General features: G+C 37.6%; 1 protein-coding gene across 2 annotated transcripts in view; it reads right to left on the bottom strand.

Moving 5' to 3' along the window:
• Positions 1-18376, bottom strand: part of LOC145276868 (sorting and assembly machinery component 50 homolog) — a 394045-nt gene that overhangs the window by 189070 nt on the left and 186599 nt on the right. For both annotated transcript variants that reach the window (XM_080128269.1, XM_080128270.1), the window contains exon 3: positions 14182-14283. In XM_080128269.1, the coding sequence (XP_079984395.1) occupies positions 14182-14283 (102 nt within the window). The remainder of the gene's footprint in view (positions 1-14181; positions 14284-18376) is intronic.

Genomic DNA, 18376 nt, shown 5'->3' with positions numbered 1-18376 from the left:
ATTAGGACTTGAGCTAAGAAATTTTGCCCAATCACAGTATATTTAGGTTTACGAAGGTTAAGGTGTAGGTGCAGTACACTCAGGGTGAACTGGAGGTACATTTTAAGTTATGGTGTATTTCGTATGTATAATTAAGTAGATAGATATTTGGGCAAGTTTTCAGTAGGTGCAAATAGAAGTTGTGTCAGTGTTTCTGCTATTGAGGGGGAGATAATTTCAGTTTTCATTTAAGAGTCATAGAGAGTTTTGCATGACAGGGAGTATCGGATTTGGTTTAGTATTTTTTGTTGCAAAACCATCTAGGAAGAGGCAATTGTTATGTACATGATTGGGTTTTATGCTTGATATGGCATATAATTGGACTTAATGCCGAATATGACTTATCGTTGGATTTAATGCTTGATATTACATATTATTGGGTTTAACGCTGGATATGGCATATGATAGGGTTTATGCTGGATATTATTGGATTGTGTAGTGGACTTTCGGTCAGCGTTCAAGTTGTGGATAACTTGGCAAAGACTAAAGTTACCTCTCATGAAAGAGGAGAACTATTTATGGCACAATGGGAGATTCCATTGTGCACACATGGGCCAGTCTATTCTTTGGATTATGATTGGCTGAATCACCTGATTGGATATACTTGTACATAAATACAAGCCCTCAGTCCAGCTCAATCTGGTGTCTGTCTTGTGCATAAGTTGGACCCTTGGTAAGTGTTGCTGTTATTATTATTATTATTATTATTATTATTATTATTATTGTTGTTGTGTGTTATTGACTATTATAGTTCTTTTGATTATTCTACATCTCCCCTCTTCTCCCCCCCCCACGAGTAGGCTGGATTGTATGAGAGGTGTATCTCTCTTTTAGGCCTAGTTTGTTGTGTGGTAGTAACCTAGAAAGAGCTCGGGGAATCCTTGATCGAAAGCGTGGGGATATATGTGTGGTTTGTTGTTGGGGTTTGGTTGCTGTGTATGTGCTATTACAGGGAGACAGTGGGAGATGCAAGAATGTAGTATCGCTTGAGGGAATTGTTGGTCCTAGTGCTGCACTTGGTATTGGGGTTGGTGCAGGCTTGAGTTCGCATTTTCTGAGGAAACGGCGGTTCCTAACTGTGATCCTTCCGGATCCGTTTACTCTGATTCGGTATTGTCGATCTGGTAGGGAACTGATGATTTTGCCCGTTGTGTTCCATCTGCGATTGACTGGATTTTGGTGTCACCAGCTTGTAACGGTGGAAGGTTGTGCTATATTTATTGTATCTTTCTACTATTTTTGCATTGCGGTGGTGGAGCATTTCCTCGCGGTGTTGTGCCGCTGACACCCATTCAGGATGAGGCTTGTAGAGGATTGGCTGTGAAGGGATGGAGTCATGTAGTCGACGGTGAAGTAATAATTGAGCCGGTGATAGGCCAATGCTTTGGATTGGGGTATTCCGATACTGCAAGATGGCCCGGGCAACACTGTCATTGTCCAAGGAACCCTGGGGGCCTGTGTTTCCTTTCACAATCCTCTTTGCAGTTTTTACTGTGAGCTCTGCCCTGCCATTGGATTGGGGATACGCAACAGAAGATAATCTGTGCCTAACACACCATGTTTTCAGAAATTCTTGGAACGTGCTGGAAGTGAAAGGTGGGCCGCCATCGGTGCTGAGTTCTTCTGGGGCACCATATGTTTGGAACAGTTGTCGGCATATGGACATCAATTTGGTTGTAGTAGTGTGACCTGATTCTAGGCGGTATAAAATTAGCCAACCAGTTAGCCTATCTGCGCAGGCAAATTATGTGTGATCTTCAATATAAAAAATATCCATGACGATTTGCTGGAATGGCCACTCTGGGGATCATGCTAGAATGATAGGCTTCCTTGGTTGACTAGGTGCGATGGTTGAGCATACCATGCAATTCGCCCTAATACTGCGGATTGATGCATCCATCTCTGGCCAGTACACAGATTCGTTGGCCCGTGCTTTCATGCCGACTACTCCTTGGTGTGCAGAATGCAGGCAGTGTAGGACCTTTTTTCGTTGTGTTTTGGGGATGACGATCCTTCGATCCAACAATACTAGACCATTGTCAGTGCTAAGGCGGTGCCTCACCTCCCAATACTCACGGACTTTGGGCGCAGTGAGATTACGTGTTTTTGGGAAGCCTTGCTGTATTGTGTCTATTAATTTGTTATATTGTTGATCGCCACGACCTGCTGAACGAATTAGGTCTGGTGATAGCATGGCTATATTACTGTTGTCTGCAAATGTTGCTATTAAGGCTGTTGACTCTGTTATGTTGCTTATGTTGTTCGACTCCAGTATATACATTTGAGAGGGTTTTGTTGGAAATACATTGAGGAGGGCTTGCACCATCGCCACTGGGTGGCGGGAGACTGCATCAGGGCCTCTGTGCCACTTCCCGGGGCAATGCTGTGTGGTAAATTTATATCTCAGGGTCTTTTCCTTTAGTCTAAAGAGCCGGGGGTTTTGGATCTTGCTCAGATCACGATCGCCAAATATCCCCCTCAGAGGTTCATGGTCTGTGACCACTATGATGTTTGGAGAACCCATGACGAACATACGGCATTTCTCCAATGCCCATGCTATTGCTGCTGCCTCACCCTCTATTGGTGCGTATCTGCATTCAGCATCCGTGCAAAATCTGCTGCCGGCATATATCAGATGCCAACCTTCGGAACAGCAGATTGGGGCTTTTTCAATGGTACATTGGCAATGTTTTTGTAGGAGTAGGAAGCCCATTCCTTCTTTGCTCCAATCTGGAGCAAGGCAAGTTGCTCTGTCTTTGTCAAATGTTGCTACCCCCTTCTGGACTAGGTGAATTATAACTCGCTTGAAATCTTTGAATGTGTCTTCAAGGTTTTGATTCCAAGCAAATTTGGAGTTTTGTTTGACGAGGTCCCGAAAAGGCACCATAACTGGACCCAGTGAATATGCCCAGGCTACTTGGTTGACAAGCCCAAACCATGATCTGGCGTCAGTAATTGTCCTTGGGACTGGAAAATCCTGTATCGCTTGTATCATGGACTCAGAAGGGGTCACTCCTGAAGAAGTTATCTGGAGGCCTCCAAATTGTACGACATCCTGACAGAATTGGAATTTGTCGGTGTTGAGCACAATTCCATTCTTAGCACATTGGAGCAGGAAATCGAAGGTATGATAAAAGGCTCCCTCAATGCTAGAGTCATATAGCAGGATATCGTCTACTATCTTCACCTTGCGTGGGATATCTTTTATTATCTCATCGTATCTGCGAGTGTAAGCATCCCCAGATGCGACATATCCTTGAGGCATCCTAAGATACATGTATCTTCCCCACTCAGTTATGAAGGTGGTTAATGGTTGAGATTCTTTGTCTAAGAGAATCGAGTGGTATCCATCAACAGCGTCTAGGACTGTTTTCTTTGTTCTAGGTGGCACTTGCAGTACCAACTGGAATGGCGACCCAGTATGGTGGGTTTCTCGCTTGCATTGAGAGTTAAGGTGTTGGTAATCTATTGTTCTCCGTGGATTACCATTCTTTTTGGCAGTTATTACCATAGTACTGCACCAATCAGTAGGCATACCCACGGGTACTGGAGCTATGATCCCTTTTTCTACATCCTTCCAAAGGGCTTGTCTTACTGGTTCCTTGAAGTGGAAGGGTACAGGAATTGGGTTATGCCTGGCTTTAGGGATTGCTCCCTCTTTGAGGTGAATGTGGGCAGCTGGGCCGAACATGGCTAGAAATATCCCGTCTTTGTTGAATGTCGTTTTGGCAAACTTTTCTAGGAGCCAGCTCTTAAGTTTGCCTATGTTATCTTCTGTTGCGGGAAAAGGGAAGTTTTTGGGGCGATTTGGCAATTGATCTACACACTTTTTAGACTCGGTATCTACCTCTTCATGTTCGTCTGCTAAAGGGTTTGGAAAATGTTTGTGCAATATTCCCACATCGATGCAGGTTGCTCTGCTGAGATAAAGCCGTAAAGCATATGTAGAGGGCTTGTTTAGTTGTTTTCCCTCTGACCACAAACTCAACTGGTAGCCAACCCTGACACATGAGTGTGAGACCTCCAACTGTTCGTATGATCTTTCTTGATTGGACAAGATTAATCTCTGTGAGGCCCATTTTGATTAAATGCTTTGGTCCACCAAGACAAATGGCGGCACCACTGTCGGGAAAAACCTTTAGCGTTGTACTACGACTCCTAGGGATATTGACAGCTTGTCTGGGATCTGGTTTTGGTGAGAATGGGATTACTGATGCATTTATTTCAGTTAACAGATCACCTTCTGTAGTCATAATGGTGCCCCTCATTTGATCGAATGTGATATGGGCCATGAGTGTATTCATGCGAGCTTCTTGGTCTTCAAAACTTTTTATCACTGCCGGGCGATATTTCTTTGTCCGGCACACTGCTGAGAAATGGTTAAGTTTCCCACACGTGTTGCACATTTGATTCCATGCCAGACATGTTAAATGGCGGGCACTTGTCCTTGGAGTACCGTGTTGGTAACTACCGCAACCTATGCAGGTTTGACGGGGTTTTTTAACAGCAATGTTATCGTTGTGAGTAGCAGTAGAGCTAGTGCGAATATTGCCTCTGCTAGTCCGTACAGCACTGTTTTTTTTTGCCTGCGATATATTGACATCCGGACTGTAGCTATGTCTGAGGTATCAGTCATTGCGGTTTGGTCCCGTAGTGCAGACTCAAATGCCTCAGCATGACAAATATTTTGGTTGAGAGTTCTTAGCAACCCGGCTTTTGCCAGTAGATCGGTCTGAAGCGTATCATTCGATATTCCTTTGATAAATTGGTCCTTGATGTAAATGTCGGACAGGTCGTGATCGCAGTTGGGGCATGAGAAATTACAGTCTATGGGCGTGGACCTAAGACGAACAAGGTATTGTTGGATGGGTTCATCTTCATGCTGTGATATAGATGCAAATGTCATCCGATGGACCATGGGATTTGATTTTTGAGTTACCAATTCTTCTGTCATCTCTAGCAGCTTGTCTGGGTTGGTGGTGAAGAACTTAGGGTACGTATTTATGATTGCGTTTTGGACGGATTCATCAGCGCAACTGTATAACTGGATATTGGCCTGAGAAGTTGGCATGTCCGTTATTCTGGTGAATACTTCCCAATCAATCCGAAATTTTCTGAATTGTTGAGGGGTCATTTCGAGATGAAGTTGGGGAGGCCTGGCAGCTGGTGCCTTAGCATAGGTGGTCTGGGTAGCGGGCTCCTTGGTTTGTCGAAGGATAGACAGAGCTTCTCCCATTGTTGTGATTCCCAATTCTCTTAGCATGGCTCGATCCATTACTTGAAGGTTTTCTTTCCTCAGTTTTTCCTTCACAAAAGTTGCAGCGTAGCTCTTGGCGGAATCGGCAGCAATGCCTGCTTTGAGGAAATAGTCTTCCCAATCTTCTGTCTCGAATCCTGTTCGTAGCACCATATTGGATTGTGTAGTGGACTTTCGGTCAGCGTTCAAGTTGTGGATAACTTGACAAAGACTAAAGTTACCTCTCATAAAAGAGGAGAACTATTTATGGCACAATGGGAGATTCCATTGTGCACACATGGGCCAGTCTATTCTTTGGATTGTGATTGGCTGAATCACCTGATTGGATATGCTTGTACATAAATACACGCCCTCAGTCCAGCTCAATCTGGTGTCAGTTTTGTGCATAAGCTGAACCCTTGGTAAGTGTTGCTGTTATTATTATTATTATTGTTGTTGTTGTTGTGTGTTATTGACTACTACAGTTCTTTTGATTATTCTACAGATATATAATTCGATTGGGTTTTATGCTTGATATGGCATATGATTGAGTTTAATGCTGGATATGAAATATTATTAGGTTTTATGCTGGATATTAAACATGATTGGTTTTAATGCTGGATATCATATGTGATTGAGTTTATACTTGATATGGGACAATTTGGTTTAATGCTTGATATGATACATGATAGGGATTAATGCTGGATATGACATATCCTTGGGTTAAATTCCAGATATAACATATGATTAGTTTTTTTGTAGGATATAACATATGATTTAGTTTTATACTGGATATTTCATACAATGGAATTAAATGCTTGATATGAAATATGATAAAGTTTAATGATTGATAGGATTGGCTTAAATCGTGGATATGACATCTGATTAAGTTTAATGCTGGATATTAGTTATGGTGTGGCTAAATGACATATGAGTTGTTTAAATGATAGATATTACATATTATTAGATTTAATGTTCGATATTACATATGTTTGAGTTCAATGCTGGATATGATATATGATTGGAGTTTAAGCAGAATATGCCATATCATTGACTTTAATGATGGATGTTATAGTTTAATGCTGGTTATGACACATGATGAGGTTTTATGCTTGATATAACATGATTTAGTTTAATGCTGCATATGACATGGTTGAATTTAATGCTGGATATGACAATATTGGGTGTCATGCTGGATAGAACATGATTGAGTTTTATGCTGGATATGACATATAATTGATTTTTATGCTGGATATGACATAGTATTGAGTTTTATGCTGGATATGACATATGTGTGAGTTTAATGCAAGATATGACATAATTGGGTTTCCTAGTGGATATGACATATGATTGTGTTAAATGCTGGATACGACATATCATTTGGTTTAATGCTGGATATGGCATACGATTGGGTTTTATGTGGGATATAATATATGATTTAGTTTAATGCTGGATATGAACTATTATTGGGTTTAATGCTTGATATGGCATTTTTTGCTTTAATGTTGCATATTACTTATGATTAGGTTTTATGTTGGATAGAGTTGATTTAATGGTGGATATGACATAATTGGATGTAATGCTGAATATGACATAGAATTGGGTTCATTACTGGATATTACATATTATTGCGTTTAATGGTCTATATAACATCATATACTTCAATGTTGGATATTACATATGATTGGTTTAATGCTGTATATGACATATGATTGTTTTTTTGTGGGATATAACATATGATTTACTTTGATGCTGGATATGACATACCATTTAATTTAATGCTTGATATGAAAAATTTAGTTTAATGATTGATATGATTAGGTTTAATGCTGGATATAACATATTATTGGGTTTAATGCTGGATATAACCGAATCATACGTCATAACATATGATTGGGTTTTATGCTGGATATGACATCTGATTAAGTTTAATGCTGGATATGAATTATGGTGTTGCTCAATGCTGGATATGACATATGATTGGGTTTAATGCTGGATATGACATATTATTTGGTTTAATGCTGGATATGACACATGTTATATCTTTGTGCTGTATATGACATCTGATTCAGTTTAATACTGGATATGACATATGATTGGGTTGTTTGTGGGATATGATATATGATTTAGTTTAATGCTGGATATAACATGATTATTTTTTTTTGGCTATAAATGAAATATAATCGGGTTTAATGCTTGATATGACATTGTAAGGTTTTATGTTGGATATTACATATGAGTTGATTTAATGCTGGATATTATAAGTTGATAAAATGCTGGATATGACATATGATAAGGTTTAATGCCGGGTATGACATATAATTGGGTTTAACACCGGATATGACATATGATTGATTTTAAGCTGATTAAATTTATGATTGAGGCTAATACTTGATATGACATATAAATGGCTTTAATGCTGGATATGATATATCTATGGTTAAACTCTGGATATGACATTATTGGGTTTTATGCTGGATGTGGGATATGGTTGAGTTTAATGCTGGGCATGAAATCTGATTGTGTTTACGCTGGATATGACATATAATTAGGTCAAATGCCGGATATGACTTATGTTTGGTTTAAATGCTGGGTATGATAAATGATTGAGGTTAATGCTTGATATGACATAATTCAGTTTTATGCTGGATATTATATATGATTTACTTTGATGCTCTAAACGGCATATCATTTGGTTTATTTCTGGATATGACATGATTGGGGTTAACGCAGAATATAACATGTTATAGTTTAATGCTGTAAATTACATATAGTTGGGTTTCATGTATGATATGAAAGATGATTGGTTTAATGTGAGATATTACATATGATTTAGTTTAATGCTGGATATGAAAGATTATTAGTTTTATATCTGGAAATGATGTGATTAGGTTTTTTTGCTAGATATAACATATAAATAGGTTTAATGCTGGATATGACATGATTAGCTTTTATGCAGTATATGACATATAATTGGGTTTAATACTTGATAGGACATAGGATTTGTTTTAATGCTGGATATAACATATGATTGGTTTAATGTGGGATATGACATATGATTGGTTTTAATGCTGGATATGACATATGATTGGGTTAAAAGCTGGTTAAATATATGATAGAGGCTAATATTTGATATGACATATTATGTTTAATGCTGGATATTATATATGATTAGGTTTAATGCTAGATATGACATATCTTAGATTTAATTCTGGATATGATATATAATTGGATTAAATGCTAGATATGACATATAATTGAGTTTTATGCTGGATGGAGTTTAATGCGGGATATGACATATATTATAGCGTAATGCTGGATACAAAATCTGATTGTGTTTACTGCTGGATATGACATATAATGTTTAATGCTGGATATGACATATGCTTTGGTTTAATGTGGGATATAACATGATTTAGTTTAATGCTGGATATGACTTGGGTTAAATGCCGGACAAGACATATGATTAGTTTTTTGTAGGATATAACATATGATTTAGTTTAATGCTGGATATAACATACAATTGAATTAAATGCTTAATATGAAATATGATAAAGTTTAATGATTGATAGGATTGAGTTTAATCCTGGTTATGACATCTGATTTAGTTTAATGCTGGATATTAGTTATGGTGTGGCTCAATAACATATGATTGGTTTAAATGATAGATATTACATATTATTGGATTTAATGATGGGTATGACATATGCTGGAGATAACATATGATTTAGTTTTATGCTGGATATGACATATTATTGAGTTTAATGCTGGATGTGACATATGTATGAGTTTAATGCAAAATATGACATAATTGGGTTTCCTAGTGGACATGACATATGATTGTGTTAAATGCTGGATACAACATATCATTTGGTTTAATGCTGAATATGACATACTATTGGGTTTAATGTGGGATATAATATATGATTTAGTTTAATGTTGGATATGAACTATTATTGAGCTTAATGCTTGATATGACATATGACTAGGTTAAAATTCTGGGTATGACATAATTGGGTTTAATGCTCGATATGGCATTTTTTGCTTTAATGCTGGATATTACTTACGATCAGGTTTTATGTTGGATATGAACATATAATTGGGTGTAATGCTGAATATGACATATAATTGAGTTTAATGCTGGGTATGATATAATTGGGTATAATGCTGGATATGACATAGAATTGGGTTTAATACTGGATACTAAATATTATTGGGTTTAATGTTGGATATAACATATGATTGGGTTTAATGCTGTATATGACATATGATTTATTTTAATACTGGATATGACATACCATTTAATTTAATGTTTGATATAAAATATTTAGTTTAATGATTGATATGATTGAGTTTAATCCTGGATATAACAAACGATTGGGTTTAATGCTGGATATAACCGAATCATACGTCATAACATATGATTGGGTTTAATGCTGAATATGGCATACGATTGAGTTAATGCTGGATATTACATATGATTGGGTTTTATGTTGGATATGAAACATTGGTTTTAATGATTGATATTACATATGATTAGAATTAATGTATATGTTTGAGTTCAATGCTGGATATTACATATAATTGGGTTTTATGCCAGATATGTCATATGATTGGGTTTAATGCTGGATATGAGATATGATCGGGAATAATGCTGGATACGACATATGATTTTGTTTAATGCTGGATATGACATATGATTAGGATTAATGCTGGATATGACATATTGAGTTTAATGCTGGATATGACATATTATTTGGTTTCATGTGGGATATAACATATGATTTCGTTTAATGCATGATATGGCATAATTGGGTTTAATATGACATAAGATTCGGTTTTATGCAGAATATGACATTGTTCGGTTCATTGCTGAATATAACATATTATTGGGTTAAATGCTGGATGATTGGTTTTAAGGCTGGATATGACATATGATTAAATTTAATGCTAGATATGACATATGATTAAATTTAATGCTAGATATGACATATGATTAAATTTAATGCTGGATATGACATATGAATAGGTTTTTTGTAGGATATAAAATATGATTTAGTTTAATGCATGATATAACATACAATTGAATTTAATCCTGCATATGAATATCATAAAGTTTAGTTTAATAATTTAGAGGTTGGGTTTACTCCTGAATATAACATATGATTGGGTTTAATGCTGGATATGACATTTGATTGAGTTTAATGCTGGATATGAGTTATGGTGTGGCTCAATGCTGGATATGACATATGATTGGGTTTGATACTGGATATGACACATGATTTAATTATAATCATGGCTATTATATATGATTGGATTTAATGCTGGATAATGTGTATGTTTGAGTTCAATGACATATTATTGGGTTTTATGCCAGATATTACATATAATTGAGTTTATTGATAAATATGACAAATTATTGGGTTTTGTTCTGGATATGACAAAGAATTTTGTTTGATGCTGGATATGACATGATTGGGTTTAATGCTGAATATGACATATGATAGAGTTTTATGATTGATATGACATATGACTGACTTTTATGTTGGATATGAAATATGATTGAGTTTTATGCTGGATATGACATACGATTTAGTTTAATGCTAGATATTACATAATTAGATTTTCTGGTGTATATGACATATAATTGAGTTTAATGCTGGATATGGCATATCATTTGGTTTAATGCTGAATATGACATATGATTGGGCTTAATGTGGGATATAACATATGATTTAGTTTAATGCTGGATATGAACGATTATTAGGTTTAATGCTTAATATGACATATGATTATTTAATGCTGGATATGACACATAATTGTGTTTATGCTGGATAGGACTTAATTTAGTTTAATGTTGGATATGACATACAATAGGGTTTTATGCTGGATATGAACATAGAATTGGGTGTAATGCTGAATATGACATGATTAGGTTCAATGCTGAATATGATATAGTTGGGTTAAATGCAGGATAGGACATAGTTGGGTTAAATGCAGGATAGGACATAGTTGGGTTAAATGCAGAATAGGACATAGTTGGATTAAATGCAGAATAGGACATAGTTGGGTTAAATGCAGAATAGGACATAGTTGGGTTAAATGCAGAATAGGACATAGTTGGGTTAAATGCAGTATATGACATAGTTGGCTTAAATGCAGGATAGGACATAGTTGGATTAAATGCAGGATATGACATAGTTGGGTTAAATGCAGCATATGACATAGTTGGGTTAAATGCAGCATATGACATAGTTGGGTTAAATGCAGGATATGACATAGTCGGACATGATATATAATTGGGTTTAACACTAGATATGACATAATAGTGGGTTTAATGCTGGATATGACATGATCACATTTTATGCTAGATATGACATACAATATGGTTTTATGTTGGATATGACATATGATTGGGTTTAACGCTTGATAGGACTTCATTTGGTTTAATGTTGGATATGACATACAATAGGGTTTTATGCTGGATATAAACATATAATTAGGTGTAATGCTGAATATGACATATGATTAGGTTCAATGCTGGATATGATATAACTGGGTTTTATGCAGGATATGACATAGTTGGGTTAAATGCAGCATATGACATAGTTGGGTTAAATGCAGCATATGGCATAGTTTGGTTAAACACAGCATATGGCATAGTTTGGTTAAACACAGCATATGGCATAGTTTGGTTAAATGCAGCATATGGCATAGTTTGGTTAAATGCAGCATATGGCATAGTTTGGTTAAATGCAGCATATGGCATAGTTGGGTTAAATGCAGCATATGGCATAGTTGGGTTAAATGCAGTATATGACATAGTTGGGTTAAATGCAGCATATGGCATAGTTGGGTTAAATGTAGCATATGGCATAGTTGGGTTAAACGCAGCATATGGCATAGTTGGGTTAAATGCAGCATATGGCATAGTTGGGTTAAATGCAGCATATGGCATAGTTGGGTTAAATGCAGCATATGGCATAGTTGGGTTAAACGCAGCATATTGCATAGTTGGGTTAAATGCAGCATATTGCATAGTTGGGTTAAATGCAGCATATGGCATAGTTGGGTTAAATGCAGCATATGGCATAGTTGGGTTAAATGCAGCATATGGCATAGTTGGGTTAAATGCAGCATATGGCATAGTTGGGTTAAATGCAGCATATGACATAGTTGGGTTAAATGCAGCATATGACATAGTTGGGTTAAATGCAGCATATGACATAGTTGGGTTAAATGCAGCATATGACATAGTTGGGTTAAATGCAGCATATGACATAGTTGGGTTAAATGCAGCATATGACATAGTTGGGTTAAATGCAGCATATGGCATAGTTGGGTTAAATGCAGCATATGGCATAGTTGGGTTAAATGCAGCATATGACATAGTTGGGTTAAATGCAGCATATGACATAGTTGGGTTAAATGCAGCATATGACATAGTTGGGTTAAATGCAGCATATGGCATAGTTTGGTTAAACGCAGCATATGGCATAGTTGGGTTAAATGCAGCATATTGCATAGTTGGGTTAAATGCAGCATATGGCATAGTTGGGTTAAATGCAGCATATGACATAGTTGGGTTAAATGCAGCATATGACATAGTGGGGTTAAATGCAGCATATGACATAGTTGGGTTTAATGCTGGACATGATATATAATTGGGTTTAACACTAGATATGACATAGGAGTGGGTTTAATGCTGGATATAACATGATTGGGTTTAATACTGGATATGACATGATCGCATTTTATGCTAGATATGACACACAATTGTGTTTTATGCTGGATATGGCATATGATTGGGGTTAACGCTGGATATGATGTATAATTGGGTTTAATGCTGGATTATATATAATTGGGTTTAATGTAGGATATGACATAATTGTGTTTTATGCTGGATATGACATATGATTGGGTTTAATGCTGGATGTGATGTATAATTAGGTTTAATGCTGGATAGCATATGATTTGGTTTAATGCTGTATATGTCATATTACTGCATTTAATGCTGGATATGACATATTACCTAATTTAATGCTGGATATGCTATATGGTTAAGTTTTATGCTTGATATGAAATATGATTGAGTTTCATGTGGAAAATGACTGTTATTGAGAAGACACTCCTCATGGCACTGCAGTATTTAATGTTGGCTACTGATTGACCCGATTAGCTTTCACTTAGAAGGAACAGCTTTGTCAGTGCAATTTATTGAATCTTAGTGAGTTGAATTGTCAGGATAGAGCCAAATATTAAAATATGACATTATTTTAATCTATAATTGCTTACATTATACAGTTGAATCTGAAAGACAAAATGATTTTATATGAAAGTTTCATTAGAATTTTTTAAAACAAAAATACAATGAATTTTCTTTTGTGAATTCGTCAGTGATTTCTATTAGCTTTTTAGTAAAAACGATGTCTACTTCTGTATTCCAAATTCTTAGAACTTTTCAATTACTTGGGACATTTACATCTAATGATGTTTAACTTCATTTTAGAACTCTAAAGAAGAATCCGAAACAAAGTAGTTAGGAATGCTAATTGTAAGGTAATCAAAAACGTTTCTTAATATACATTCCACATTGAACATGCAGAACACTGTTAAGAGAAATATCCAGTCCATAAAATAAATTTTAATTTGAAAATTTAAAAAATTTTTTCTTAAAATTTATCACAAAAATATTGCTTCTTTTGTGCATTTAATTTAATAATATTTCAATTTTTAAGTATTTTCTAAAAATATAAAGGAAACAATATTTTTAATTAAAACTAAATGCTACAAAAACCAGAAGTAAAAGGCATCAAAACTTGCTGAACTAATGCATTAGATACAATTTGTATATAAAGAAGAGTTTAGCATTTACTCATTCCTTATTTTATAGAAAACATATTTACCTCTTGGAAATTTGAAGCACTAAATATATTTTTTACTTCTTTCACAACAATATCATTTTTTGTCCTGCCAACACCATCAATAATTACTCGACGCACTTTTGCCTAAAACAAAGAAAAAGATTACAAAATAATATTGAGAAAGAAAATTATTCATTTATTCAAAATAACATTTTAGAAGAAATTAAAAAATGAATAAAAAGGTGTGTATTTTTATGAGAATTTGTCTTCCTAACCAAATTAACAAACGAAAAATATCTAACAGAATGTTTTGAGTCTTTGTTTAACAAAAAAAAGTGATTTTTTACTTCCTTCTTAAAAAAAACTTTCTTTTTAAAAAACACATTGTATGTATATGTATAAGTATGTCTATGTATTTAAAAAATTGAATTAAAAGTGCCATTAGTCCATGGGCCAGCGTGAATCCCCCACCCCCATAACCCATAAGTGGTATTGTTGGAAAGCTTGGGATGTCTAGATTAAGAAAAAATATGCTAACATTAAGAAATTTGGGATGCACTACCCTACCATCAAAATTGCCTTTGATACTTGAAAAAGATCAATGAAATGTTGCCCCTCATACTCATTCTAACTGATCCTGGAATGACATATTATATATCAAATGAAAGCTTATTTCATGCTCTTGTATTTGCATATAACCGTTTTATTTTCATTTAATCCTCTATTGCTAATAAACGCTAAAAAATATGCTATCCAAAAAAATTTCAAAAGTAACACATTAATTATCTTCAATGTCAGAGTCTGAAAAGTAATTTCTATGTTGTCTTCTTCAGAATCCTCAAATTCCTGAGAATCACTTGAATCTGTATCCATTAATCTGTCTGTGAGAATCACTTGAATCATCATCCATTAATCTGTCTGTATCCTAGAAGAATATCTCCTTCAAACCAGACTGGTTCCAGCTTCCTACTATCATTAACCTCCAGCCATGGTCATTAGTGGAACTAAGAATTAAGAGTTGGGCAATATTGGCTCGTTTCCAAATAGCGACTGTATAGTTAACACGTTTGGCATGTTGAAGTAAAACTGATGCACAAGGAGGTAGTTGACTGAGGTCAATGTTACAAGACAGGTCAACAACTCCATCAACACCACCAGCCTTTTCCTTGAGCATTGAGTATCGTAGCTCATTGATACTCTTATGGTGTGGCTTGCCATATAAAATACATGTAAATTCCTCGAGACCTGACATCAACTTCTCAGATACAATTCGTTCATTTCCATGTTTTGCCAGAATTGGTTGGAATGCTGGCATCTTTTGTAGCAGTTTTATTGGCCAAACTTTTCCCAAACCTTTAAAAACACTAGTCGTGTCACAATGTGTAAACACGTGCAGGGCAAGGAGAGGTGAACAAAACTCCTGACCATAGTCTCTCGCTAATTCTGCTATATTTATGAGCCTTTGTTTGTTTCCAGTACCCGTGTCAAAAAGCAAAATTATGTCAAAGAGAGAGGCATGGTGAAAAACAATGAAGACATCACTATCAGCACTTCTGATGCGCACTGTTCTGTACCCTTTTTCCTGACTATCAAGCAGTAAAGAATGATGTGAGTATTAGTTTCTTCCTGTGTGGATTAGCATTCATTTAGTTCAACCTCCTGAATTGTCAAGGCCTCTTCTGTTTACAGTAGATGAGCATGACCCTCAGCAACACTAACAACTTTCCTAGTTCCAAGCTTTGGTGCAAATTCATCATGGCTCCATACATTATGCATAACTTTTATCAACTGGAATTTATTGTCATCATTCATGAGGAACATTCTCCAGTCATTTGGCTTCTTCGTTAACTGCCCTTTGATTATCAGTTTCTGACTGGTTCCACATCTTGGTTGTTCCATAGCTTTCACTGAATTAGGTTGCTACATGTTCATCCTGAAAACAATATCAGATTATTTGGGAAGAATATCATATATCTTGTGGGATATGTCCTTGAAGTTGCTAGGTATTTCATACAATGTATGGAAAATGGCATTGTCATCCTGAATAATCAGAGTTGTTTCATGTGCAGGAAATGGTGCATCATCTATGTCTTTGAGCAATTAATTGAAACTGTCATGGTTCTAGGCCCGGAGAACGCCAGGGGAAAGAAAAATGAGACCCCAGAGTGAACGTAAGTCCATGGCAGAAGGAAACCAAATGACAGCAACGCTGCTGGGGTCAACTTATTTTTAGAATCAATGTAAGGTCATGCTAAAGTCGTAGGGAACACAAGCAGCAGCTGAGAAGCAAGGAGGTGTAGAATATTGCTAGGGTGAGCCAGCTAATCCAATGAAGATGTTGTGCTGAATGGATGCGATAATCGACAGAGTGTAGTTCCTGGCAGAAGTCTAGAACAGTAAAAACCCCTGAATGCCAGAGCAGCTGGCATTTGTAGAGTGGCACCTGCCCCTCCTGGCATGTTTAGCCAATCAGGCGCCTCAAAATAGAACAATCCACCATCCCTGACTAATTGTAGGCTGGTCCAATGGCAATTAGCATACCACTAATTGCTACTGAATAAATATGTTGAAATTAGTTAAATGGTCCATAATGGTGGAGAGGGAAGGTAAGCGCATTCTTGATTCTACATCTCCCCTCCCCCATCACGTGGAGGTAACGGCCTCCGAGGAGGAATGAGCTCCTCACGGCCAGGTTGATTATGTGGGAATAGCCTCGCAAGTGCCCGCGCCGACTTGGCTGGCATTGGTCTAGGAGGTTCAGGTACTTCTTCTGGAGTGATGTTCCCGCCGGGTTGCTGTGTCCGAAGGTCAAATTGAGGGTCTAGTACGACAGGCCTGTTTGTCTCTGTCATTTGGGGTATGTGAGGTGGGGCCCCTGGTAACGCGCTTGGGATGGGCTTTGGAGATGTGGGAGTCTCAAGTTTTCTGAGGAACCGCCGATTCCGCAAGGTGATTCTACCAGAGCCATCAACTCTGATATGGTACTGCTGATTGGGGAGGGCTTCAATCACCCGACCAGTGATGTCCCAGAGACGGTTGTTTCTTTGTAGTACGACCAAGTCCCCACTTTGTAGTGGGCGGAGAGAATGGGCCGTACGGTTATACATCTCTATGAGCCGCGTGTTGCGCCGAGACAGGGTTATCTCGCGCTTTCGAGCTGCGGCGATCCATTCCGGATGTGGCTTGTAAAGGGTCGGGTGAGAGGGGAGGTAGTTTCGAAGTCGCCTGTGGAGCAGAAGCTGTGCTGGGGATAGGCCGATACCCTGTATAGGGCTATTTCTGTATTGTAGGATGGCCCCGGCAGCCTTGTCGTTAGCTAAGGACCCTTGTGGTCCTGTGTTGCCATCTACAACCCTCTTGGCTGTTTTGACAGCTAGCTCCGCTCGACCATTGGATTGTGGATAGGCCACAGATGATAACCCGTGCTATACAGACCATTTTTCTAGAAACTGCTTGAATGGAAGGGATGTGAACGGCGGGCCACCATCACTGCCGAGTTCTTCTGGGGAACCATATGCTTGAAATATCTCCTGACAGATTGAGATGAGCCGAGAAGCGGTTGCCTGCCCTTGGCTTAGGTGGTACAAGATGAGCCAGCCAGTTAATCTGTCAGCGCAAGCAAGGTATCTGTGGTCACCAACGTGGAACAGATCCATGACAATCTGCTGGAACGGCCACTCTGGGGACTGTGTCAATGTAATTGGTTCCCGGGGCTGGCTCGGTGCAATCCTTGTACAAGTCATGCAGTTCTCCCTGGTATTGCGGATGGAGGCATTCATTCCAGGCCAATATATGGATTCGTTTGCTCGGGCTTTCATTCCAGTTATGCCCTGATGTCCTGAATGCAGGCAGCGCAGTATATTTCCTCGTTGCCCTTTTGGAACGACTATTCTTCTGTCTAAGAGCACCAGGTCATCATGGGTGCTGAGGCGGTGCCGTACTTCCCAGTACTCACGGACTTCGGGTGAAGTGAGAGTTTGTGTTTCAGGAAAACCTTGCTGTACCGTACTTATCAACTTTTGGTACTGTGGGTCATGACGTCCTGCTGCCTTGATGGTGCCTGGTGATATGATTGCTACGTTGTCATTGTACCCAAATGTTGATATGAGAGCAGTAGATTCAACTATGCTATTGAGGTTCTCGGATTCTGAAGTGTCTGATTTGGAAGGCTGGAAGGGAAATATGTCAAGGAGGGCGTTCATCACGGCCGTTGAATTACGGGAGAAAGCGTCGGGCC

Source organism: Euprymna scolopes, chromosome 5, assembly GCF_053919585.1.
Source record: "Euprymna scolopes isolate OS-2025 chromosome 5, ASM5391958v1, whole genome shotgun sequence".
In the NCBI taxonomy this organism is placed as follows: Eukaryota; Metazoa; Mollusca; class Cephalopoda; order Sepiida; family Sepiolidae; genus Euprymna; species Euprymna scolopes.
Note: the sequence above shows the minus strand (reverse complement) of the source record. Positions and strands in the feature narration are given on the sequence as shown.